The sequence below is a fragment of the Chrysoperla carnea genome, chromosome 2, assembly GCF_905475395.1.
Source record: "Chrysoperla carnea chromosome 2, inChrCarn1.1, whole genome shotgun sequence".
Classification (NCBI taxonomy): Eukaryota; Metazoa; Arthropoda; class Insecta; order Neuroptera; family Chrysopidae; genus Chrysoperla; species Chrysoperla carnea.
In genome coordinates, this window is record NC_058338.1 from 21,968,883 (window position 1) to 21,996,514 (window position 27,632).

A 27,632-nucleotide genomic window follows, 5' to 3' on the forward strand; every position below is an offset into this window, starting at 1 on the left:
AAAAATATAATTCATGTACTAACTTTAATTTAGAAACTACAGAAGGGTATCGCGATTAGAAGACTGAACATCAGGGTATTTAGTTCAAGCATAAAAATATAATTTCTAAAATTTTTGGAAAGGCGTTTGGTAATAAAATCAAGAAGAGTAAATAAACCATTGAGAATTTTCGCATTATTATATTTTCAATTTGAATGGACGCGCAAACAACCAAATTTCTATATTATATAATAAAAAAATAACATATTCAGTACTAAAATTGTGGCCTTTAAGAAACACTTCGGATATCAACTAATCTATGCCGCTGGAAATATTTTTACTGTAGGTATGACATAAATTCCTGAAAATAGGTTAGTAAATGTATATGGTACTTGGTAGTATTTCCACAAAATACTAAATAACAGCAATGAATAAATAAATACCCGAGCAAAACTATACAGATGGTATCCGAGAAAAATAAATGCTTAGGGGGCTATAAACCACAGCAAATAACTTCATTTTGTTGTACTTTCCACTACAATATTTCTGGAATATTATTATTACAATATACTTAATATTATTATTACAATATACTTTAAGTTATATCGAGGTTTAGATGCTATATACGAATTATTTTATCGTATTAATATTTTGTAAAAATACTAGCAACTTGTAAAAATACAAAAAATTGTATTATATTTTTAGAAAACGCTAGCAACTTTAATGTAATAAAGAAAGGTGGGTATTTTGAACTGAGTCGCATCATTGAAACTTGATATATTCTTTTAGAAGCAAATCTAACAAACATTGTTAATGATAGCCACCATGTTTGTAACTAAGCACCCATCGGCGCTTAGGAAATAGAGACGTAGGTAGGATTACATACTTGGTTTATCAAAATTTGGATTCTGATGACGTCATAAAGTTGAAAATTTTAATTTTTTGAATAAAACAGGCAAATTTTATCCGGTCTTAATGGAATTTGTTTTGAAACCCACTAACTTTGGACCATTCTTTTCAGCTGTGATGTCAATTCTTCGCTAGGCAAAATTGGATAAAATTTAAATGGGATAGAACAAAATTAAATTTTTTGGATTCCGATGACGTCATAAAGTTGAAAATTTTAATTTTTTGGATAAAACAGGCAAATTTTATCCGATCTTATTTTAATTTTTTTGAAACCAACTAACTTTTGACCATTCTTTTCAGCTGTGGTGTCAATTCTTCGCTAGCTATCTCAAATGTGTTTAATTCCGGGACGAGGACTCCACATTATTGAAATCTATTACAGCTAGGTTAATTTTGATCACAAATTTGAAAAGTATGACCCAAATTTAGTAGGATTACATACTTGATTTATCAAAATTGGATAAAATTTAAATGGGATAGAACAAAATTAAATTTTTTGGATTCCGATGACGTCATAAAGTTGAAAATTTTAATTTTTTGGATAAAACAGGCAAATTTTATCCGATCTTATTTTAATTTTTTTGAAACCAACTAACTTTTGACCATTCTTTTCAGCTGTGGTGTCAATTCTTCGCTAGCTATCTCAAATGTGTTTAATTCCGGGACGAGGACTCCACATTATTGAAATCTATTACAGCTAGGTTAATTTTGATCACAAATTTGAAAAGTTTGACCCAAACTTAGTAGAATTACATACTTGATTTATCAAAATTGGATAAAATTTGGATGTGATAGAGCAAAATGAAATTTTTTGGATTCTGATGACGTCATCAAGTTGAAAATTTTAATTCTTTTGATAAAACAGGCAAATTTGATCCGATCTTATTGGAATTTTTTTTGAAACCCAATAATTTTCGGTCATTCTTTTCATCTGTGATATCAATTATTCGCTATCTATCTCTAATGTGCTTGATTCCGGGAGGAGGACTCCACATTCTTGAAATCTATTACAGCTAGGTTAATTTCGATCACAAATTTGAAAAGTATGACCCAAACTTAGTCGAATTACATACTTGATTTATCAAAATTGGATAAAATTTAGATGTGATCGAGCAAAATGAACTTTTTTGGATTCTTATGACGTCATAAAGTTGAAAATTTTAATTTTTTGGATAAAGCAGGCAAATTTGATCCGATCTTAATGAAATTTTTTTTGAAATCCACTAACTTTGGACCATTCTTTTCAGCTGTGATATCAATTCTTCGCTAGCTATCTCTAATGTGCTTGATTCCGGGACGAGGACTCCACATTCTTGAAATCTATTACAGCTAGGTTAATTTTGATCACAAATTTGAAAAGTATGACCCAAACTTAGTAGAATTACATACTTGATTTATCAAAATTGGATAAAATTTGGATGTGATAGAGCAAAATGAAATTTTTTGGCTTGATATCTCTTTTCGTTTTTGAGTTTTCGTTAAGACAGACAGGGGCAGGTTTTCGTTAAGAAATGGACTAATTAGGTGATTTTATGAACATCGATACCAAAATGTTTTTCATAGCATCAATTTTTTTTATCGTAACAAACTTGGGACTAAACTTACTATACTGTGATATATTTCATATACATGGTATAAAAACTTATACTTTGTTCAAAATAAACCCTGAGTTATTGTTGATATCTAGTGGTTTCACAGAATGTGGGATCAAATCTTAAGCTGATATTGATCATACATTTGGAATGGAAAATGTTCAACACAAAATTGAAAAATATTCGACCACGTATACGTAATTCATGAATACTGTAAATATTTATGTACTTAACGAACACATTATGTGCATTAAATTTTATAACGAAATAATGAAATGAAATACCTTTTTATAAGTGGATCGATAATGTATACTTTTTGTTCAGTAAAACCACTCAACAACAAAATTCAAACATCCTGTTAAGATTCTTAAAAAAATATAGCTCATATTTTATCTTTCATTTTTATCTTTTTTCTCTGAATTTTAAGATAAAACTATTGTTAAGAAGTCTTCAAAATACAAACACTAAAAATGTTTCCATTGATGATAGCAAAATAATTATGAATTATATTTCGCAGTATAGCAAAGTAGTCACGTACATACCAAGAAAATTCAAAGAACTTGAACTTATGGTGAGACATAGCTTGTAATAAAATTTTCTAAATCAACGACTCCTGATATTTGTTAATAAGAAGATTTCAAGTTACCCGAGGAAAAAATGGTAAAACTTCGGATTTTTTTAATTGCTTTATTCGCCTGAATCGTTACGGAAAAATTTAGTTTTGATTTTTATCTATTTTTTAAATATATCCAGCGACATCGAAGATGTAATTTTAAAGTTGCATTCAATTGGTCTAAATTTAAGTACAGACTCGGTGAGAAGCCCTGGTAAAGAAATATTTTTTAAAAAAGCATAAATTTTTAACGCATTGTTAGTGTCATATAAGAAAATGTTTTTTTAGGATTAGTTTTCGTGTGTGACAAAACTATTCCAGAAAGCGAACGTCCTAAAATTAAAGAAATTGATTGCATTAAATAGTTTTCACTTTATAGGGTTATATTTTCTACAAGTGAAATGTTTTTATTTTTATTAGGAGGAATTTTTATTGTTTACTTACAATTAATTTCAAATTACATCATCAATATGTATTTATCTAGTTAATTAAATGAATAACACACAAAAGACAAAAACAAACGATGTGGAAAAGTATTTAATAAAAAAACAACTCTAATTATTATTTTGCTAGCCGCTATCCGTCCGATTTCGTTTTCACTGGAGTATTTTAACATGTGCTTCCTTAACATTCATTATTTCATTATTTATTTTTGTTGCTAGCATGACATAATGCTACTTTGTTGATACTTTACGTCGCTGGCTTAGCAGAGCTCATAATATATTAGAATGTAATTTGAATGAAGCAAATCACATGAGCAGCTGAACAATGACCTCTATCTTCCTGCAATGACCTTTACCTTATTAATGTTGAGCTAATGACTGTTGTTCAAGAAACTTTCATTTAGATATCAATATTTATAAAGGAGAAAATTAGGAAATATGTATCAATTAAATGTAATAGCCTCACCATTATAGTAAACTATTTCAAATCCCTAAGGAAAACTTAAAAATTAGTATTTAATTAAAACCTTCATTTAAGAATTATGTGATGCAATTAATTTATTGTTGTATTATTATGTGAGATACATATACTTTATCATTTTATTAAGCTCATACCATGAAGCTAAAGTCGATACTAACTAATTTTTATAAAGAATTTCATTTTAGAAAAAAAGTGAGAATAAACAACTGACAGAGTTAATTGTTGAAATACCCTGTAAATCCAATCGAATTTATTCATTTGCATAAAAATATACAAAACTCTATATAAGATGACATCAAATCACGCGATCATCGCAGTATGAAATGCTTTTGTAAATTATTCGATTTCTTGAATATAAATTGTCAAATTAAACCATCGTTGTGGTTGTGGCACATTTTAAAAATACAGAATGCTTATGAAACATTCAAAGAAATTTTACTCCAATTTCTATTTTTACAAAGCTAATGCGCTCATTTCCTAAGTAGCAAAATTATACTGTACTGTGCAACAACTTCCGTTTCCCTAAAATGCTTTGAGTCGGTTATTATGGCCCACGCCTTACCTATTATAGTGATTCCACATTGTCAAATTACCTTCTCAATTCTATTCGTTGTGTGCGTAGTCATGGTAGGAACAATAAAATCGATGTCAGCGCTTCCTGTGAAAAATTTTAGCGATAAAGGAGGCTGCAGCTTTACATGTTAATGTTATAGAAAATGTCAAAATAAATTTATTGAAAAACACTAATTAAATAAACTTAATACATTAAACATTGTGAAAATAAGAAATTCAATTGCACAAGTATTATTTTTCAAACGTAAATTATCATTATTTTTTATTTAAATTTGTGAGACAATAATATTAAATTTTCAATGTAAGTCATAAATGCAATACATACAATTATATATGCATCGAATATAAACTCATGCACGATTCGAATAGTGAGTTTTTATTTGCGGTCCAGGAATTGGCCACATTTAAGATCTTCGAATTGTGTTGAAGTTAAAATCGTATTCTATATTTTTAAATCCCCTGTACAAAGTTGTATTATCATAAGCACTACGAAATGATAATAATAATTTATATCTTATGAAAACCAGACAGAAAAAAAAAACGCAAGTTGAAAAACGTTTGAAATTTACAAGTACCGTGCATGTTGTTAAAAACATAACAACCGTACAACTAATACTGTTGATTCCCTTGGTATTCGGAAGAGAAGAAACTATCTTTGTTGGTAGAATATACTTTGCTCTTATTTTATTTTCATTTTTAAATTTAAAGAATTTATAATTTCTCATATTCCCTTTTTGTTTTTGAGATTTCGTGCATAACTAATTATGATAAGTTGGCAGAAAACTTTAAAAGTAAAATCGTTCAAAAACCACGAAATACAGAGATCAAAAACGTAAAATTAAGATTGTCATCAACTCGCATTGCATAGAACGGAAGGTTTTTAGATTTCAACTCCTCGTATTTCTAAATAAAGGCACTCTTCAAAGAAATTCTTTATCCTTGCTCAAAATTTGCAATTTTTACTCATTGGAATCAATTTCCACCAAAGAAAATTAAACTATGAAATTAACGTGTTTTGTTTAATTGTTAACAGTTGAAAATACATAGATTTCAACTATTGTACAATACAAAATTGTTCATAGTTTTCTACTTTTTCCGTTGAGCAGGAGGTGCGTTAGCTAAGCAAATTGTCTCAGCGATTGAAAAAATAACACACTTTTCTTAAAATCAAATATTGCATTTTTAATTTTTCAAGAATTTTATTTCGAAAACTAAGCCTCTGGAGGAAAAATCACAAGAGTACTTTTTTGCTTAAAACTGATCGAAAAATTGTTTGTTGATTTTGAAAAAATTCAAAATTTTGTATTTTGGAAAACATAATTTACATGGTTTTCAGAAATGTTAAAATTTTGGGTTTTGCTTATGTTAAACCGTTAGAAATAGAAAAAAAGTTTAAATGTAAAAAAGTTACTTAAAATTTTTGTAATCATTGTTATCTCGGGTGGGGGCAAATTAGTGCAAAAATATTGGTGTCCATTTAATATAATGGATAGAGAGATGGATGTTTAAAGGTAGCTTCAACTAGTGAGTTTTGGTATGTGATTTGGATCCCTTAGAAGAATGTAAAACTACCTTCTCCAAGGAAAAAAAAGTTGTGCTACCTGCGTAACAAGTTAAAAACAGAAAAAAGTCCGCAATTTTGAGCACAATATCCAAATAGCATACAAAAAAAGAGTATTACGCCGCGTTTTACGATTTTAATGTAGAATTTGACTGGCGTATGAATTGAAAAAAAAAAAAACATACGATTATAAAATCAATTGTACTGCGTATAAAAAGGAAAAATATGTACATGAATTGATCCAATGAATACTAAATCTATTGTTAAGAATACTTTCTTATACATAATACGTTTATGTAAGCGGTCCCAAGGTACACATCATCTGTAAGTAAACAGTTTTTAATGTAAGCAAAAAAAAAAAAAAAGCAAGAAAGAAGAAAAAACATCAACTACTTTGGAGAATTGTTAAAGAAATTGACAATAAATAGGTATAGAAAAACGGTTTTTTGTTTGCCATACCATAAACCTATAAAATTTAATAGAGCAGATAATATTATTCTAAATATTCTAGCTAGAACTATATTCGAGCCCTAACTTAGCAACAATATAAAGTTTTTCATCACGATTTTTGGTAGACGAGTATGTCTACTTTTTCAACTATTACTTGGTTCAAATTTGATATCAGGAGGACTAGGTCATAAATTAAATGCAATTTAAATTTCAAATTTTGTGGTAAACTAGATGCTTTAAAATACCACTTAAAGTAAAAAAGTGTTTGATTGTATATTATATTTATTTAAGTAGTTTGTGGTATTCGTTGTGTGCGTAGTCATGGTAGGGACAATAAAATCGATGCCAGCGCTTCCAGTGAAAAATTTTGGAGTTAAAGGGGGCTGTTATGACTAATTTGCAATTCTTTACATGTTAATGTTATAGAAATGTCAAATTAAAATTATTGAAAAACACTAATTAATTAAACTTAATGCATTAAAAATTGTGAAAATAAGAAATCAAATTGAACAAATATTATTTTTCAAATGTAAATTATCATAATTATTTATTTAAAATTGTGAGACAATAATATTAAATTTTAAATGTAAGTTTTAAATGCAATCCATACAATTATATATGCATCCATACAATTATATAATTAAAGTAGTGTATCGTTACCATGGAAACGCACGGAGTGAATAGAGAATTTTTGGTTTTTCCATCTGGTGCGTACAAAAATAAGTAAAATAGTTTATGAAATTTTATTTTTAAATGAATATGTGTGTGTAGTAAATTTAACTGTTCATTTTTCTTTCTAAGTTTTTGAAGCACATCCCTTTCTACGCTTTACAGCCCTTTTTCCACATTTAGTCTATGTCCTTTCTCAAGATCAATCTCTATACCAAAATTTTATTTAAATCGATTCAATAGTTTAGGCGTGATTGTGTAACAGACACACAGACAGAGCTAAACAGAGTTATTTTCGCATTTATAATATTAGTAAGGATTTTCGATTATATGATTATAATCCCAAATTGATCGTTTTATCCATTGTTGTCTATTTTCAACTAAAATGAAATGAATTCCACGACTAAATGAGATATTTGACAATGCATACAGTTTTTATAATGACTTTTCATTTTATTCATTTGTTTTCTACTGTAGACATACAAGCTCTTTGATTACAGTAGAACTAGGTATCTACACGCTATTCAAGTTTTCAACTAGACTACAACGATATTATATTATGTTACGCTTTTTATGATGATGCATTTTTATTGATTGTCAAGAAAAGCAATTACGAAATTATCTAACCAAGTTACTGCCATGAGAATGTTGTCAAAGCCGACCATACTTTTGAGGTATACTCACAACTTTCATTTAATAAATAATTTGGAAAAATCACAGTATATGCTGGAAAAGATCTGGGGATACAACTAGTATTTTTCTATATATCATGGTTAGGTTAGGTTAGGTTAGGTTAGAGTGGCTGTCCTGGGGTGGGACACACTTAGACCATAGGGTCCGTTGTGATACCGAAAAAGGGTTGTCCTTTGGAATTTATATCATGAAATTAATTTAATTAAAAAGTGAAAGGCATTCAAAAATGTTGAAATTTCGCTAAAATAAATGAAAAAGACCTGTAAAATAAATTAAATGAAATAAAAGCCAACTTGTTGACTTTTTCTGCTTTATGCTTTGCAATTATAATTCGAAAGAATAAAATAGCTCGATCTTGTATTTTTAATATTTCGATGAAATTTTCTCCAAATATCGCAGTTCGCAGCAATTAAGCAACAATTTATAAAATTGTTCTCTCCGTAAGAACCATCCTCGTACTTTAAGAAATATTATAAAAAAAGGATTAGCGAAATCGATTCAGCTTCACTCGAGATTTACGCTTAGCAAAACATTCAGTGATTCATTTTTATATTATAGAAGCTTCTAATAATATGTATAGAAAATGAAACATAAAAATCGTCTGAATATATCTATTTTTTTTAAATTTTTTAAATTAGATAAATTTACGATTCCATGCAATTCACATAAGTTTTTATTAAATTAATTTTTTTCCTTTATATGTAAATTCTTCTCATGATATAATTTTTCCTATCATATTTCTGTCGCTTTTCATCAACATGGAAATTGTAGCTATTGGTTTTATTCCAATGATGAAATTTCGCAAAAATGTGAAAATCAAATTAACTGCGAATGGAATTTTTTTTCATTTAACTAGTACCTACTAGTTAAATGGAATTATTTTAGGCTAATAGAGTAACGGAGTGCACGAGTTGTTTTCGGTGACTGATCAGAAGTGTTCTAGGAGGGGATACTCACACAATGGACCTGCCAGTCCACTTGCCCGGAACCTGAGGACTGGAGTTATTAAACAAATTCGGATTAAATTTTATTTTATTTCTTTGTAAGCGATATAAATCGTAGGTAACGTAGGTTGGCAACGTTGCACGGGACCAAGGCCACAATCAATATCTAAACTGATTTTTCATCTTAGCTCTGATGTATGAATCAATTCATTAAAACTGAATTCTACAAATAATATAGTTGTTATAACATTATTTAAATTAATTTAGTTGATGAAAATCGAATTTTTTTTTTTTTATAAAAACTGAATACATCGTTCAAACTCGTGAAATCACATTTTAATGTGAAAAACCAATTTGAATTACAACAAGGTCATGCAAGTTCGAATATATATTCATGTTTGCTTTATATAAATTTAAAATGAACAATTTTTATTAAGTACCATACAAAAACAATCGATTCATTCAATTCAATCATATTACTGCTCACAATGCACGACAAGTACTTAAAACTTTTTAAGACGTACCTACGTAAATATAAAATCTGTAAAATCAATAGCTTGAAGCTTTTCTTCAAAATTACACACTACATTTAAAAATTACCGATCACAAAAATTTTTTGAAAAAAAATATTTTTTGTCCAGTATGAAATTTCTTATTATTATTTTAAAAAAAAATAAATGCTTTGAAGTTATACATCCGGCCACGTGACAGAAAACACCAATCAGATGTACTTTGAAGGTAATACGTCACGCCTTGTGAATACTTACAAATACAAAAACATGTAGACTTGCAAATACTTGTAACTTGCATATACAAAAATGATTGTATGTCAAGTAGGTAATGATGTCATTCAAGACGCCATGATACAATACACTTCACTGTTTTAGAAGTAAATTTGAATTTGTTTTTTTAAATGCAAAATACATACTGTAAATAGTTTTCTATTTTTTTAAATAATATTTTTTGGGGTAAATCACTTACTAATCTTACGTATTTATCTATTTTAAACAAAAATCTCTACTGTATTTTAGTGCAATTTATCAATGCAAAATGAGTTTTGTTCCGTTGATTTAAAATATCATGTCTTATGGAATAAACTTATAAAATAAAATAATAAAACCAAGTAAGTCCTTTCACAAGATAAAATATCATATGAATAATTGATTGCTTTTAAATTTTGCGACAGGAGTGTACTAATGCATATCAAGAGTATTTTATATGTTTAATAAACGATAAAAACATCAGTCTACTTCAATAATTTAAAATACAAAACTTCTTGATTGATTGTATCTAGTCTTTGACCAGCGAAATGAATCAAACGAAGCACAACATAATAAAATTTCAGTATTCTTACATACTACAAATTTCAAAAAACTTTGATTTTACAAATCAATTTTTTATTGGTTTAAGATTTTGTTTTAACAACGTGACAATATTCATGACCAGATTAACAAGGGGGTGAACAAACAAAAAAAGCAACGTTCTGTCTCCCAATGCAAAACCAAGACCCAGACACTATCAACGATTTTTCCCTATATTTAGTATGCTTAAAATGGACAGTGGCTTATACCTTATGAAACTCTACCAAAATATTTATTGCTGCGAAACATTTACAAACTCCCTAAAATTATCTATTAAAAATTCCCCCGGAGAAATAAAATTCTGCAATTTTGGAAAGTTTTGAGTTGAATTCCTTCACTTTTTAATATTATAGGATCAAAATTAAGAGTAATCAGATATAATATGTAATATATGTATTTTATTTTTATAGTCATTAAAATTTCTGAATTCTTTGCAGAATGGAAGTAAAATCAAATCAGGAAAAGAAGTATATTATATTTAACATTGATTGACGACAAGTAAGCTTGGAAATAAAGGGGAATCAATTCTAAGCACTATATAAATATTATATAAAAAAAGGAAATTTCCACTTCATTGTCCTTCAAGAAGAAGTAAGTCAGTAAATTCTTCTTTGTACGTTCATTCTTTATTTACGAATAAATACTTTATGTTTATCCACATTTATTTACCTGTGCAACTTTATATCAACATATTATATAATTGTCGATTTGGATCAGTAAACATTGCAATCATACATTTAGAAAGTGGGATGAAAATCGATTCGAAGAAATTAAAGTTAATACAAAAAAAATTCTTAAGTGTAGAAACTATTTAGAAGAAAATCTATGGTTGTAGACTAAAAAGAGTTAAGTCATCTAAAATAATATTGAAATATTTTAGGGTATGTTAAGGATTACGATATTAATGGAAATTTTAAGGATTAAATTTGAAATTCTAGGGAATATTACTTCTATTACTCTTGCCTGATTGACAAAAACGCACATATAAACCATTGGGTACTCTTGGGATTAGGAAATAGAAATTTTATGAAAATATTTTGCCGTCGATGCGTTTTCACCTGCAGACATTATAGGGGAACGAGTACCCTAACCACATGAAAATTAATATTTCAAGATAATATTCCAAGTAATTATGATAATATTATCTCTGCTGATCCTGGTTAGGAAAATGGGATAAAATTTGTTGGACTATTTTCCTCCGAACCTTTATACGTGTGAATAAAGAAAATCTATTACAGTTAAAAATGCTGAAAGAATTCTACATATTTTGTTAAATTCTATTTCAATAATCAAATCGAATGTTAAATAACTTGACTGATCTAGTAGACAGATTATATTTTTCTTTATTGAACATCATAACCCGAAGCTACACACAACATAAAGGACACTGGAGATAAGTAATCATTCAAAGTCGAAACTTTGTGTGTGACTTTATCTATAGGGATTTTCTTGTCTTGTATGTATACAAACACAATAGTCTTCTAGAAAATATATTGTAACATAGAAATATATCTGTCACAGTACTTAACACATACACCTCTAAACTTTTATATCATGTCGTTTAAAGAACTTGACGACACTTATAAATTAAATTTGGAAATTATATTATGTTCTGAGAATAAATAGATGTAGTGGTCGTACGTTTACAGTAACTAAGTATTTGTAATAGAACTGTTTGACCATCATGGTTTAAACAAAACTCGTTCATCATTATTAATTTTGTATGAAAAATGTCATTATAGTATAGTTTATTAAATTTAACATACACTAAAATGTGACCATGTACACGGTAAGAAATTTTTTGGGGATATCATTATGTCAGTATCGGAGTGAACGCCCTAGTAATATTGGTGTGAATATCATACTGTGTACTGTATTGAGAGTATAGTAATATTATCAATAGCTGAGTCAATGCAATTTGGGCGTCAGTGGCGTTCACAAAGTTTTTAGACAGGGTAGGCAGAAATTTTTTAACGCTACTATATAAATAAAAATACTGCATGTTGGTTTTGGTTCATCGTCATGGTGAGTAAATGGCATATTCTCATGTCAAGCTGAGTCGATTGAAAAAGTTTTAGTTTCCTTCGTTACCTAGGCAAAAATGATCAGTTTATAGTGTTTATTTTTTTTTTTTTATATTTGTTTCGCTTTCATTGGTTTTATCTCCCTACCCTGCAAGCAAATCAGAACGATAACGTGCGATAAGAAACATGGTTCCAAATAATTTTTTTCGTGGCTAACAACGGCTAAAATTAATACTTCTACTCGAACCAAGAACGCAATAAAGAACCATTTATTTGTAAATCTAGTCTTTCATCTCCAAGAACACGGCCGAAGTTTGATTTTTATTTATTTTAATGTAATAATCGTAGTTTGAGTTCTACTTGTATTATTTAGAATTCAAAAATGTTATCGGCAAAGTAAGTATGTTCGTGAATAAAAAATTGTTGGGGGTAGGCAGATCCGAGTAATTCCAAGTTCAAAATATTATTTTGAAATTTATGGTGTTGAAATATTATTAAAAACGTTCTCTTGCTTATATAAAAGAAAAATTTTTGCCAGTATTTTATTCGCTTGACACTCGTGACATAATAATTTACAAGGCAATCTATAAAAAAAATAAGCTGTCTACGTTTAAATAAGATTACAATCACCGAATACGGAGGCAATAAAATTTGAACCGAATGGGCAATGCGTTGGTATATAATACATACATGTATAGCAAGTCCTCTTTTGTTTCTAACAGGGATAATAAGACATTTTACTACACAATTTATTGACATTTTTAAAATATATTGTTTTTCTTATACGGTTCTGATATCTCTCTTTATCTTGTTTATCAAATGATACACGAAAGATAAAATAAAAAGCCTAATACAAGCCAAACAATTTCTAATATTGGTTAAATTTATCAATATATTTAGTGTGGTTAAAAAAAACCCTGTTTGACCTAACCGAAAAGTTTTAGAAAGAAAATACGATCATAAATAAGGAGTCGATTACAGGAATTCAAAAAAATATAAAGAACCAAATTAACTTAAGTGCTCTATAAATAACACACGCAATAAATGTATAAAATGGACTCACTTTTAAGAGGATTGTGAACTTCATATTAACTTAAAATGCTACCTACTGAAATTTTAAAAAACCTATATTTTTGAAATATAAAGCAGATCCGAGTGAAATGGTCTGATATATATATAACTCAATCGAAATATTGTAGTTGATATTTTTGGAATACGACGCTGAAAATTTTTTGTACGCCAATCAAGACCTACATTAAAATCGCGAAGCGCGATGCAAAGCTACTTTTTTACTATGTTATTTGCAACCATTAGGGGAGTGTGAAACCACGTTATGCAAGCAGAAAAAGTTGTGCTTCCTGTGTAATACGTGAAAAACTGTAAAATTTTCGGACTTTTTTCAATTTTGGAGTTCAATTCAAAATCAATGAGCTTTTGACATTAGTTGCTATTATCATTTTGAAAGTATAATAAATTTGAAACAATTGAAGGCGACTCACAGTTCCTTATGTCTAATAGTTTTTGAGATATGATGCTTCAAAAATTTCAGAAATGTAAAATTTTAGAAATGCATGTTCAATTGTGACTAGTTGAAAGAAGACAATAAGTTTTGGAACTATGCTCCTGATCGCACGTTATGATTTGTTTGCTGGTTGGGCGGTTATTATTACTAAGTTCGAGAATTGTTACCACTCTGTCGTCGATATTTTTCTATAAATTTATCATTCTAAACGTGTTTTTCAACCATGACGCCTTGACATTGTATTGGTTTTGCTTTATGAGGCCACATCTTTTCTTTTTTTTTCTGTGCGCTAGTATAGTTTGTTAACGGTATATTTCGTTTACCGAAGGAAACACTACTTTGACATTACGTTGATTTTTCTATGTCTATCTTATTTACGATTTTTTTTTTTTGCTAAACAAAAGACATTCTCGTACATATGAATGCATGTTTAATATAATTTTCTATTACGTAATATCATTTAACTAATAGTTGGACAATAACGATTTCGATTTATATTCTATATTACCATTCTGCGGTATATTTAGAATATAAATCGAAAAAATAAAAATTATGCAAAGAAGGTAAAGTGTAATGGCCTGGTAAGTTTTTTTTGCAAATGGCCGAATTTTTGTTTCATTTTGCTTTCCCATATCTCCGGCTCTAAGTGCGAAATGATAAATTGGTCGGCAGCGAAAGTTGGACCATGGCCTACTCTAAAACCGAAAGACTTTTTCGAGGCAAAAGACAACTTTTTGAGGCCAGATTTTTCAAAGTTAGTTCAGATGCCTGAGTATTGACCAAAACTACAATAGATGGTGTTTTGGGAATCTTAATTCAAGAAAATTGAAAAAATTCACACATAAGTCGAACCTGGATCTTTTGGATTCATGCCAAGTGCCTGAACAAGAGACTCGGGCTCATACTTGATGTAATTTTTTCCAATCTCTTTAATATAGATAAACTGTCTTTCCAGTTTACGTCATTGTGAATCATTAAAAAAAATCAATGGTAATCGATAGATTTTGACGTTTAAATTTATATGCAAAAGTTATTAAACAAACATTAATAACCATAAATTTAATTTCATAATACAATTTTTATTGGTACATTTAGTATCTTAATGTTACCTACTTTTAACATCTTCACTATCTTTTTTAACAAAAATACCTTTCTCAAGTGTCCTAAAATGTAATAAAAAGAACAAAAAGAGCCGTATATATATAGTTATTCCGTATGAAGTATTTTTATACCACAATAGACTTTTTTGAGTATTTTATCACAAATATAGAATCAATATTCAAGAATGTATGAATTTGTATAAAATACAGTTTTAAAATTTGTAACTTGGTGGTTACACAACTAACTTATATATTATCAGAAAAAAATGGACTTGCATGGTGTAAAATTCAGAATTATACATTATATAGTACATACCGGACAAGTTCCAGTATGGAATAGCAAAAAAAAAAACGATTCTGTAAACGTTCTTTCAAAGTCAAAACATGTAAAAATGATAATCCTTTGAATCCTCTGAATAAAAGAAAAGACACAATTCTGGCTAAAAATATATTGAGAAATAGTCATTATTTTAACGTTATCTATCCTTTGATATAGTCCTGCTACAACTTGGATCACTCTGTATATTTCCCCTTTTTAATTATTACATTTTGGTCTTTAATTTTCATTAAATTTTGGGATGCACCTCTGGCCACACTGAACTACATAAGCTATAATTATATTTTAATTATCTTGGTTGGTAGTTGTTTTATTTGTTCAAAGTCAATAATTATATTAAAACTATAAAAATTTATTAATTAATGTAATATTGAAGGTTCAATAAGGTTATCATCACATTAAATAAATTTTAAATCCCTACTAAAAAAGAAAATTCATAATGCATTTAAAATTGAAAATTGATTGACTGAGTTAATTGTTGAAATACCACATATACCTATACATGTCACACATACATAACTGATAATCCCATGTTAATACATACTATAAAATTTGCATCTAATGTGTGCTCTCGTGACTAAACAGTAATGTTTATAGAAAAATATTTCAACAAAAGTTATTTATTTTTTAGGGAGGAACATTTTTTAAATTTAAACTTTTGTTCTACCTCTAACGGTTTACAAGATGGGTCCTACGGACCCAATACCCAATTGACCTATCTTGCTCACTTACGTCTTGAGTGCGCTGTAAAAATTTCAGCTTAATATCGTTTTTCCTTTTTGAGTTATCATGTTCACAGATGGACAGACAGATAACCGAAAATGGACTAATTAGGTGATTTTATGAACACCTATACCAAAATTTTTTTCGCACCATCAATATTTTTAAGCGTTACAAACCTGGGACTAAATTTAATATACTATATGTATATTTCATACATACATGGTATAAAAACGGCCGTGGAATCTTTATAACCATATACCTGCATAGCCTGGATATGGAGGTTGGGTAGCTATTCACACAAATTTTCCACTTAGACTTGTGTACAAACATTTTCAATATTTTCAATACATCATTAGATCGATTATTGTTATCAATATTAAAATTGCGTTTCTTGTTTGTATATTTAAGGTAAACATTTATATCTATCAATATTTATTAATGTTAGCGTTTTTATTAATTTATGCAATCCTTTGCTCATTTTTATTCTCGCCCAAAATTTAAATTTTATACACATTTGTTATAATATTTACAACAAATCCAATATTTTCAGATACAACAATGAACTCCAGTCAAAGATTCTTCATTATTGCCATTAGTACAGTCATAATACAAATTGTAATATCAGATTGTACAATCGAAGGACCAACAGCCGTTTGTCTAAATATCGACAGTGATACAAATTTAAATTCGGATACTAGAAAGGCAATAACAAAAATTGTCTTCAAAGGACAAGACAAAGGCTTAACGTTAATTGAAGAGACTTTCAAAGATTTTTACAATGTCAGGAAATTGATATTTGACACAGCACGAATACAAGATATCCAACAAGGGGCATTTAAACCGTTAGTGAACTTAGAAAAATTCATATTTAAAAAATCTATTATAAAACAATTCGAATATGGTGTATTCAGTGATTTGGAACAAGTTAAAACACTTGTAATCAATCAAGTTCGATGGGACAAAACAACAAATACTGAGTTAACAAATATTTGGTTAAAAGATTTTCCAAATTTACAATTCTTAGATATAAGTGAAAATGAAATTCCAAAAATATCCTCAAAAACATTTAAAGCAAATAAAAAATTGGAAATTATTAATTTAAGTGAAAATGATTTAAAAGTTATACCAAAAAAATTATTTGACGATTTAACAGAATTACGATATATTGAATTATCACATAATCCAATTGAAGAGATTGATCTTAATCATATTTTGAAAACAAATACAAAATTATCAGCAATAAATCTGAAGCATTTACCTTGTGAAACAATTAAGAAAAATAAAGTTTTTATTGACTCAAACATGTCGATATTTGGCAGCTTAGATGACGTAGAGAAAGAATGTAACAATGGTAACAATAACATTATCGTTAAACTTGGCTAATTCATAATGGAATCATTCAAAACAATGCTTCACTTGGACTGACTTGGATCCAAGAATTCTTTTTGTAGCCTTACTTGACATCCAAAAATGTTATAAAATTATTACTTTTAATTAATTCTGTGTTATATTTTGATAATAAATACTTTCTTTGAAAACAGAGAACTTAACTGTCTAAGATTCTTAAGATGAATTCATCGTATTTCACACTTTGTTAATCCTTTCTTGTGCAATAATCCTTGTTGGGATATATGGCTAAAGAAACACATGTTCTCCTAAAAATATAAAATTCAAAAAGTATAAAACAAAATTTTCTTTTTATTTAGTTTAGTCAGCCAAATCTGGCACTGTATGTTTTAAATCATCCTATCTATAATAGGCTAAATTTTGTGTTTCATAAAATAAAGAGGCACTAAGATCCAATTTTTGAAAATCTATTCCTTGAGCGGAATAAATAAAGTACCAAAGTTTGTTAGTAAGTGCATCAGTTTGTATGGCGGGTGTGTTTGTTACTCTGTTGCTAAACTTTTGTTTCTAATCGATTTTTTAATAAGGTAGGTTAATTTAAATTTATTATTATACTCAAAGCTTTTTGTTTACGAGTCAGGTTTTGCCGGGGAAAATTTTTTTTCTAAGAAATCAAAGTTTAAATATTCTTTAATATGTTTATGAAAAAATCTTGGACGAACTTGCGCCTTTGCTTTCAAAACGAAGATATTGATAGAGATTAAGCTATCTTAAGACAAAAGTTAAAAAAAGGAGCAAGCAGTTTTCCTGAAAAACTTTGTAATTTTTAATTCCAAAATCATCTTATGTGGCAACAAAAGCAAGCAAAGATAAGATAAAATGTGGCTCAAATGAATAAAAAATTAAAAAAATTGAGGTAGAAAATGAAATAATTGGATTTGAAATTGCCAAATAAAAGGTACTTTTGCATCTAAATAGACTTTTGAATCAATTTTTGCCATAAAAATCCCTTCATTATATTTTTGTCTGGAGATTTGGTTTAAATACTCCACTAGTAAAAAGGTTATGATGATTTGAATTCTATCATTTGGAATGATGATATGAATCTCAAACATTTGAGAAAAATGAAACGATTCCTGACTTATTTGCGACGGGAAATATCATAAGGTACTCGTCTGGTATATCTTAAAATAGTTCCAACCATATTGAACCGTTATAGGTACATACAGATGATATTACATATTTCAAACAAAATAAATTATTACATTCTCAGTATGTAACAGATACGTGTTAGTGTATAACATGTCGTCTTCAATATATGCAGTTATGAATGAACAAACTCGATCATCAAAATATATACTTCCTTCCGAAATGTTGTATCAAGTATAACAACAATCCTCAGTTGATATGAATGTGAATGAAACCTTCATATATGTAAAAGAGTTTTTCAAACCTTTTAAGTTTCAAACAAAACCACTTTTGTATGCAATGTACATGCTATACTCATGTTCAGTTGTCTGTTAAGTTGACATGATCGGTAATACTCGGCTTTTGGTATTGAACTTAATTATGCTTAGAATAAAACAACTTTTTTAACGACGAAAATTATTATATGTTCTCTTTGTACAGATGCCCACACAAACTTTTATTTTTTGGATATTCATTCCTCTGGATGAAAAGTGAGTCGCTTTAGAATTTAGATCTAGTCTCTAGTGAGGATATCCTCACCCTTAGCAGAAAGAATTAGTGCAATTCAGTATAGAATTTTTGTAACCTTAAATAACAAATACAAAACCGTTTTCTCGGGCAACTGTAGGAAATAAAGCATTTGACCAAGGAATAGACTACTCGTCAGTAGTTTTAAATAGGAGCCGCTGGAAAATGTTTTCCTTATTGTAGGAACTCAACAAAGTTATTTACAAACGAACTTGAGCTTTTTCGATTTTCCTCCATAGGATGGGACAGAAGTACCCTACTACCTAATTTTCTTTACTATACATTTAAAGAACTTTACTATTGTATTTTAAATTAGGAACAATTACCAGCATTTTTTATTCTTGACATTTTTTATCTAGCCTCACCGTTTTCGATGTATAAGCGTTTAAAAAATATAAAGTACAAATTTTTGTCGAAAATTCGTTATTGACGAAAATAAAGATTATTTTATGGTTCTGGTCAAAAATTTGTTGTGAAAACTATATGGCGTTTTATTTTGAATAGTACCAAACACTTTTGCACTCTTGATATTCTTTACTTTATCTCGCATTTAAAAAACGCGATTTTAAGCCTTAATTACAGACATACACTAAATATATATTATTTTAGGTAAGATAAAATTTGTTTTAAAAGTCAAAAAGTCTTTATAATTGTCCAAAATATAAAGTCATGTGGTTTTCAAATCAAATTTGTAAGTCATGTATGACCCTTGCCTGACACCTTCCAAGTTTTCTGACAAAGAACATTTCCGTTTATATAAGTTAGTCAAAACAATATCAAATAAATATTCGAAAAATTGAAGTTTGTGTGTACTATCAAAGAGAACGCCTTACATACAAGAATTATCATCGGTAAAATAGTTTTTATTTTAAGCATAATTAAGCAGCATAGCGATTTAGTATTGATGTGTTTATCAATGACAATGTAAGCTCATTGACACCAACAATGTTATGCATTTCACAGCTTTAAGGATTTCGATATTATACTGACTGCACTTAACATTTCAATGAAGACAAAAAACTATCTAGTACTTTTTATTTTATATGCAATTCATCATACGCGAATGTTATAAGAGTTGCATATACTGTTATACCTTTCATCTTTGAAACAAATATAAAATTTTATAAAACAAATTACAAACAATCCATTTTTAACTACAAATCAAAGTTAATTTTATTATGTAAGCATTGTGCTTCTTTCGTGACATGTTCTATTGATAAACGGATGCTAAATCTTCGTGCAGAAAATCAAATCGTAAATTTCAAAATGTTAAGAGAAATATTTGTTTTTAAAATAATTTTTTCCTAGGGAAGTAAAGTTCCGTTAAGTGGAATCAATACAGTTGTTAAGGAAAATAAATTCCAAACGAGCCACGCTAGCTCTGAGATAGAAGACAATAGGGTGCAGTGCCTGATTTGATTTAGTTTTACAGTGCCTGATTTGATTTTTTTTGAAATGAAGTATAAGTGTATAAGTACTTATAAGATGGTCATCTAACAAACAAAGCTATACATACATACTGTCACAAAAAATTAAAGTGAAATTTGAATTTAAACTGCGCGCATTTGTTGCGCATTATGAATTCCTTCCGCCCCGCCAAATAGTCAAAAAGGAATATTATTTGTATGTTATTGGTCATTTGCGTAACGCTATCCGCCTAAAAAGGCCGGAATTGTGGAAAAACAATTCATGGTTTTTACACCACGATAATGCACCATCCCATACTGGACTCGTAATTCGTAATAATTTCGTCAAAAACTTAACCCACATCGTTCCGCAATCCCCGTATTCACCTGATCTGGCGCCGTGCGACTTCTGGCTGTTCAGCAAGCTCAAAAAATCGCTCTGGGGACACCGTTTTGATACGATAGAGGAGATTCAAGCCGCAGTGAAGACGGAACTGAAGGCAATCTCGGACAGTGACTATAACCAGTGTTTCGAAGATTGGAAAATCCGTTGGAATAAGTGCATTGCAACGGGAGGGGATTACTTTGAAGGGGATAAAATTAATTTGGAAGAATTAATAAAGAATTTTCAAAATAAATACAATGTCACCTTATTCTTTGGTCACATAGTTTAAATAATCAGTATAAATAACATTTAAAACGGAAATAAATTAATTAATTTAAGTACTAAAAAATTAATTTCAGAATAATTCTTATTTTTTTAAATAATATAATAAGCTTCATTTATTATTTCATATATAATACCTAAATGATACGTACAATGTAAAATGAAGCCATAAACGGAATATTTAATTAATCACAGACATTAACTTTTTTTTATTTTGTTTTAAATTTTCGTTATGTGTAGGACAAAAATCAAGAACCTGATAATAGGGGAATGTGTAGATACCAGAAATCAAAATTTAAATGTATGTATTCTATAGAAGAATTTTATTAAATATCTCAATTGAAATTGCCACTATTAATACCTAGCCCTGTTATTTCTGAAATAGTCAATTTTTTTCGAGAATCACCCCCTTCTATTTTACTTGAAATTGCCTTTTTCAACGTGTAATCTTTACAGTTCGCTCTAAGAAATTCAATCATATGATTGAAACGTTAAAGTTTCTCTTACAAGCATCCTCTTCTCTGAGAAGCAGCATCCATTGGGAACCAGATAAACATGGTTACCTTTAAATAGGAACAAAATATTTCTAAAATTGAGTGGCTAGTAACTAAACATTGTTTTTATTCATAGACATCAATCTGTCGAGAAATTAGAGAACGAACCAAGGTATATATATATGTTTATTGATATTAATTTTACTCTTGGCACTGGATCTTACGTATATGTTATAAGCAGTTCATAAAGTGTTAGAATTGCAAGAATGTCTTTGAGAAATGCAAATAAATTTCAAAACTGTCCTTGGCTTTGAAGTTTTACAGCGTACTCAAAATGAGTACCCATGTTGTAAACCGTAACAGATAGAACAAAAGTTTAAATGTTCTTTATAGAACAAAAGTTTAAATAAAAAAATAAACAACTTTTGTTTGAAACATTTTTTCGTAGATATCATTGTTTTACAGTGAAGGAACAAATTAGAGCACAATTTTGGTGTTCATTTTCGCCAAAGCTATAAAAAATAGAGAGTTGAAAATTTGTTGGTAGCTTCCATAAGAGTCCGCTCGTCGCCGTAAATGTTTTATTTAAACTTCAAATTTATTAAAAATAATACAAGCACTGATATTCATCATTATCTATACTGGGTATTTCAACAATTTACTCAGTCAATCGTTTAATTTCATTGATTTTTAACTTTTGTTTATTTTAGAAAAATGCACCCCACCACATGAATCAACCGTTACACTATGTAGGTACAAACAAAAATCCAAGTATAGGTGGTTTGTAGCAATAAAGTTGTATATTTGAAAATTTTGATGCTATTATTATTTTTTTGTTGAAATATTTTTTTTTTTCACTTTTATTTTTATTGATAATTATTTGTTTTTTGAATACAGTGTGTATTTTTCCAAATATGCTACCTTTGGGGTTGGTTAATAAATCATTGTTACTTTTTATTAAATATATGTTATTGTTTTTTATGTGTATTGTTTTAGAGTTTTTATTAATGGTCATCGGAGGGTTGGCTGTTTTATTAAATATTTTGTATCGAATAAACAATATTTTGTTTGAGTGAATGAAAATGAAACGTCATAGAGATACCATATTTGCAAATAGAATATGTGGAAATATAAGAGCTACAAATTCGTAAATATAAGAGCTACAAATGGTAGCGCGGGCGTTGATCTGATTTTGAGCGGGTCAAAAACGGTAAAAACCAGCCGTTTTGTTAATGGTATTGTTGATCATGGCCTGAAACGCTATATACACCTTGTATACAATTTAATTATTATACGACCATCCATAAAGTTAATTAAAGGTTATTGAGAAAAATAATTAGTTATTTCCTAACAAAAATGTTTTGTATGTATAGTGAAAATAAAAAAACTTTATTGCGTTTAATTATATTTCTTCGAAAAACACGATGGTTTATTAAAATGTTGCACATCACAATTAATTCTCACGTTTCACTAATAACATAAAAATTAAAACCCCATGTTTAGAGGCAACGAATTTTATCTTCGATTCGATCATAACATTATCCGATTATTCGATTCGATTCTATTGATCTATAGTATCAATAAAAACTTCCTTTTCCATATTTTCATTCCAACTTCCTTTCTAGGCAATTTTAGCTCTAATACGTACTGTGTTCATCTTTTTGAGCTCAGTAAATGCAATTTTTATTACAGTAATTTAAGTATCAGAGTTTGATCAGTTCAAGGTCTTAGTTAAGAAATCTACTAATTAGAAAACGGCATTGAACCTGTGTATTTTGGACTAGATGGAAAAAAGATTTGAAATATTTGATCATAAGTTATATATTCATTTGATGTCCAAAGTTTGATAAAATTTCTCTTTAGTAGGTAAATAGTATAACAAAAAAAAAAAAAAAATTATCAAAACATTTATTAAGGAAACTCTTAGCAATGGAATACGTAACAAAAAAATATCAGTCAAATTCCAATTTTTTAAATGATCCATGCATCGGTCCAAAAAATTCATCGTCATTTAATTTAACATTTCGCTTGGATTCATCAGTACGCCTTTGAGATTCTTCCATTAAACTTAGACGATTATTTCTCAGTATATTATACCATTGATCTAAAATAAAACATATTATTTTAAAATATGTCATTAATTTTTCTCTGCAAATAGATGGTTTGGATTTTAAACAGCGCTCGTATGTCTTTAATGTGTACTAGTCAATGTATGGATTCGAAAGTTTCCTCGCAGCGACCCATTTCATTTTGGATAATACTAAGTATAAAATATGTTAAGTATCAAATAAAAGATTCTCAAGGACTAATAAGAGGAATAAAAGCTCTAAGCCGAGACGAGACTGTGTAAAAGTTTTCGTAATAACATATCAGCAATTTTTTTTTACTTATGTTTATCATTTTTCTATCATAGCAAATAGAACTGACAAACAAATTAAAAATAATTTTAAAGTACCAACTCCAATCAATAATTTCTTTTTGAGAATTCACGCTTTGAAATCGATGCTAAGCCTCAGCTAATATCGATTCACGGGCGTACACTTTAAAGCATAATTACTTTGCCTTCAAGAGTGCTCCAGGCAGGGCTGGATTTACACAAAACGTCGCCCTTGGGCAATGACAAAAATGCTTGTTAAGTTTTTCAACTAGTTTTGAAACAATAAAATATATATAAAATTTGAACTGAAGAGAAATATTCCTCGCTAGATTTTTTTATCCATGCTGTATTCTTAAGAATTCTTCATAATTTCAGAAAGTCTCACTGTTTTTCACGCACTAAATTTCCATCTGTGAATCGATTCTGCTAAAACTTTGTCTAAGTATATACGAAGGCAATAAAGTAATATGTAAAAGTTTATTAAAACTGTATGACTCCTGGAACACTTTTAAAGCAAATAAAACCCATCTTTCATGCCCAAATTGTAAAATCACAGTTTATACAAAAAAAATATAATTTTGTCATACCTGATAATGTTTGGCTGTCAGGGAAATCACCACCATAATTTTTTGGTAACAATTCTTTAGGAACTACTTTATGCAACGATTCTAAATTGTTATGTAAATAAATTCGTTCGTATAATTTTGGTTTCATTATAACTTTTACAATACTTAATATAATGGAGAGACCACTTGGTGGATACAGAACGTGTGCTCCAGCAAGTCGAAGGCTATAACCTTTCTGTAAAAGAAAATTATTATGGATATTGTGGAGTTGTTTAGTATCAAAAATACAACTCTCTGTTTTGTTTTTGTTCATAACTTGTATTTTTTTTCGTTCATAACTTTTTTTTTCTACATACCGTTATCCTTAAAAAGTCGAAAAACATTAAAACAATGAAAATTGTTGCTCAAAATCGTAATTTTTGACAATGAAGTCCAGGGAAAAACGAAAAAAAATTGACTCGAATGGCGTAAAAGCAATCAATTTAAGCTTAATAATAAAGATCAGAGGTATATAGGAAATAGCGTGAAGTATTATAACTGTGTTAAAAACACCTCTGTTAAAAACAGAGGTGTTTTATCTTATTTTACTTTATCTTTTAGTTCCGGTGTGAAAAAATTAGGTGTGAAAAAAAAAATCCTAGCAAAATTTTCGAAATTTTAGGAGAAAATGAAATTTAGGAAAATCTTTAAGACTGTGTATACAGGGTTTTTTAACGATTGACTTATTCTCACTTGTATTTTTTTATAACCTGTATATATTAGAGAATATTGAGTTTAAAATAAAAATAACCTAATTAGTTCGTTTCCGTTTTCCCGTCTGTCCATAAGCACGATAACACAAAAACAAAAATAAATATCGAGCTGAAATTTTTTTAATATATTCAGGAATATTACGAGTAATGAGCGAATTTATACAAATACTTACAATACCAACATCAAAGCCTTTTTTGATCAAAGATGGTGTTAACTTTTTTATCAAAGTCATATTAACTTTTGAGGCATCAATTACTAGAATCTCTCGTACATTATAATCGTATTGAAATCGAGTTTCCCAGCCCATTAGACATATCTTTGCATGTGTAATTGGATCGTAAATGTCAGATAATTTATCTGTTACTTCTATCACAGAGATGCGATCTAATTCTGTTGTGAGACGTGGAAGTGGTATAATTCGACTAGAACAATAATTTAAAAAATTTCTTTAATTTTTAATATAAATTAAACTGTTTTAAAATTGCTCTCTTTTAGGATCTTCATATTCCGCTAGTAAATTGGGAAAATAAATAAAGAGAATTATATGAAACAAATAATTACCAAACATCTAGTGTATTTACAAATTCAGGACTACACAGATCCCAATTATCAAAAAATTCAGGATAAATATTTTTTCTTATTAAGCATAAGACAAATCCAACTTCTTTTTAGTTTTTTCAATATGAAATTTATTGAAAACGAGATAGGCTTCAATTTTTTTTCTCAACGCTTTTTCATCTAAAAACAAAAACATAAATTTTTTTGTTTCAAATAATATACACCTATAGAAACTTTGAATCGATATTTCACAATAACGCTACATAACTAATGGGATTCGTTCCTGAAGAAAACATTATAACTTATTCATCTCCAAAATAAAAATAAAAGTGGAGAATTGTTTCCAATGTTCAAGGAACTAGATGATAGAAATATGGATATTCACGAAATAAATTCCGATATTTTGAATAAAAAATAGTTTTACAGATTTTTAACTGATTTCAAAAAAGGAGAAGGTTAAAAGGTTAAAAAAATAATGTTGTTACCATTATTGTTATTTTTGGGTCGGTGTCAAGTTAATGTAGCAAACTGTTCTGCAGTTGTTATTGTTCTGCCATAGTTGTTATAATTAATTTTAAAACGCAGTGTAGGTACTATTCGATCAACCTTAAAACTACAATAAACGTGCCAAATGACGTTATTCGCTTCTTGTATTTTACATTTAAAATTACTTCTATTTGGTCTGATTTTTGTTACAGAGTAAGGCCCAATTACTTCCCAAATACCATGGTGTTTTTAAGAATAGTCCGTATTATAGCTACCATTCATTACCGCAAAATATTTTACTAATTATTTTACGTGGTGAAACAAAAATTACGCTCATATTGAAAATTGGAATAACTTTCTAATATTGATTAATATTTTAACTTTTTCTAATATTGATTATTTTTTAGAATTTTAATTTTCTTTATTAACTTGTTTCACCCAAAAAGCTGGTTGAATTTTATCTTTTCAGAAAATTTCCTTTCAGTTAACGCTTTGACTTTTAAAATTATTACCTTGAAACTTTAATATTATTCGCGATTTAATGATACAATAGAAAGCACTGTAATGGTCACGAATAGCCGTCATTTTTATGTATTTCGAACATCAAATGTTCTAGAAAACAAGATTTGTCAATCTAGTGATATCTTAAAAAAAACCAATACAGTCGCTTAAATGGCAGGAGATAATAAATAAAAAAGATAAAACACTACGATTATAGTTTAGATGAGAAAAAAAAATAAACTTCTTCAGAATAAAAAAAATGACCCAGTCTAACACTTTAAGAATCTATTTACCTTTGAATTTTGGAAAATGCGGTAATTGTTTAACTGATGATAAAACTATATCGACATCACTTTCAATATCTTTTTCACTTAAATTGCAATATTTTAGTACACTTAATCGATTTGATTGTAGTGCTTGATCCATGTTTATTGTTTATATTTTATCAAAATATATCTTACTATTACAGTTAGGTAACTCGTTTTGATAAATGATTAATTCGTAATGCTATGAAATTTATGAATCGTGTTTTAATGCAGTTTATATTTGAATAATTTATTCAACCTTGTATTATTTTTTAAGTATTTTTTGTAAATAAAATTTCTCACATTTTAGGGAAGTAATTGTATCAAATAAGTCCGAAAATTAAAATTTTTAATCTTTACGTCTTATGGTCGTCATAGCCGGTATAATTTACTAACACTACTTAGATTAATGCCTGAGTGTTTACAAATGTGTTCGTTTGATTTTTTGATTTTTATAACTTGATAATTTGAACTTGATATCT

At 28.5% G+C, this 27,632-nt stretch overlaps 2 protein-coding genes across 2 annotated transcripts; one reads left to right on the forward strand and one right to left on the reverse strand.

The window, feature by feature from the left end:
* Nucleotides 1–16,297: 16,297 nt before the first annotated feature.
* Nucleotides 16,298–17,357, forward strand: LOC123292542. The gene is made up of 3 exons (XM_044873255.1): nucleotides 16,298–16,382; nucleotides 16,525–17,004; nucleotides 17,128–17,357. The coding sequence occupies exons 2-3, from the start codon at nucleotides 16,533–16,535 to the stop codon at nucleotides 17,355–17,357; spliced, it is 702 nt and encodes a 233-aa protein (XP_044729190.1). The 5' UTR covers nucleotides 16,298–16,382; nucleotides 16,525–16,532.
* Nucleotides 17,358–23,556: 6,199 nt separating this feature from the next.
* LOC123292543 (retinaldehyde-binding protein 1-like) lies at nucleotides 23,557–27,271 on the reverse strand. The gene is made up of 5 exons (XM_044873257.1): nucleotides 27,139–27,271; nucleotides 25,862–25,964; nucleotides 25,473–25,722; nucleotides 24,569–24,782; nucleotides 23,557–23,708 (listed from the first exon to the last, which is right to left on the reverse strand). Exons 1-5 carry the CDS (start codon nucleotides 27,269–27,271, stop codon nucleotides 23,557–23,559), a joined length of 852 nt encoding a protein of 283 aa, XP_044729192.1.
* Nucleotides 27,272–27,632: the final 361 nt, after the last annotated feature.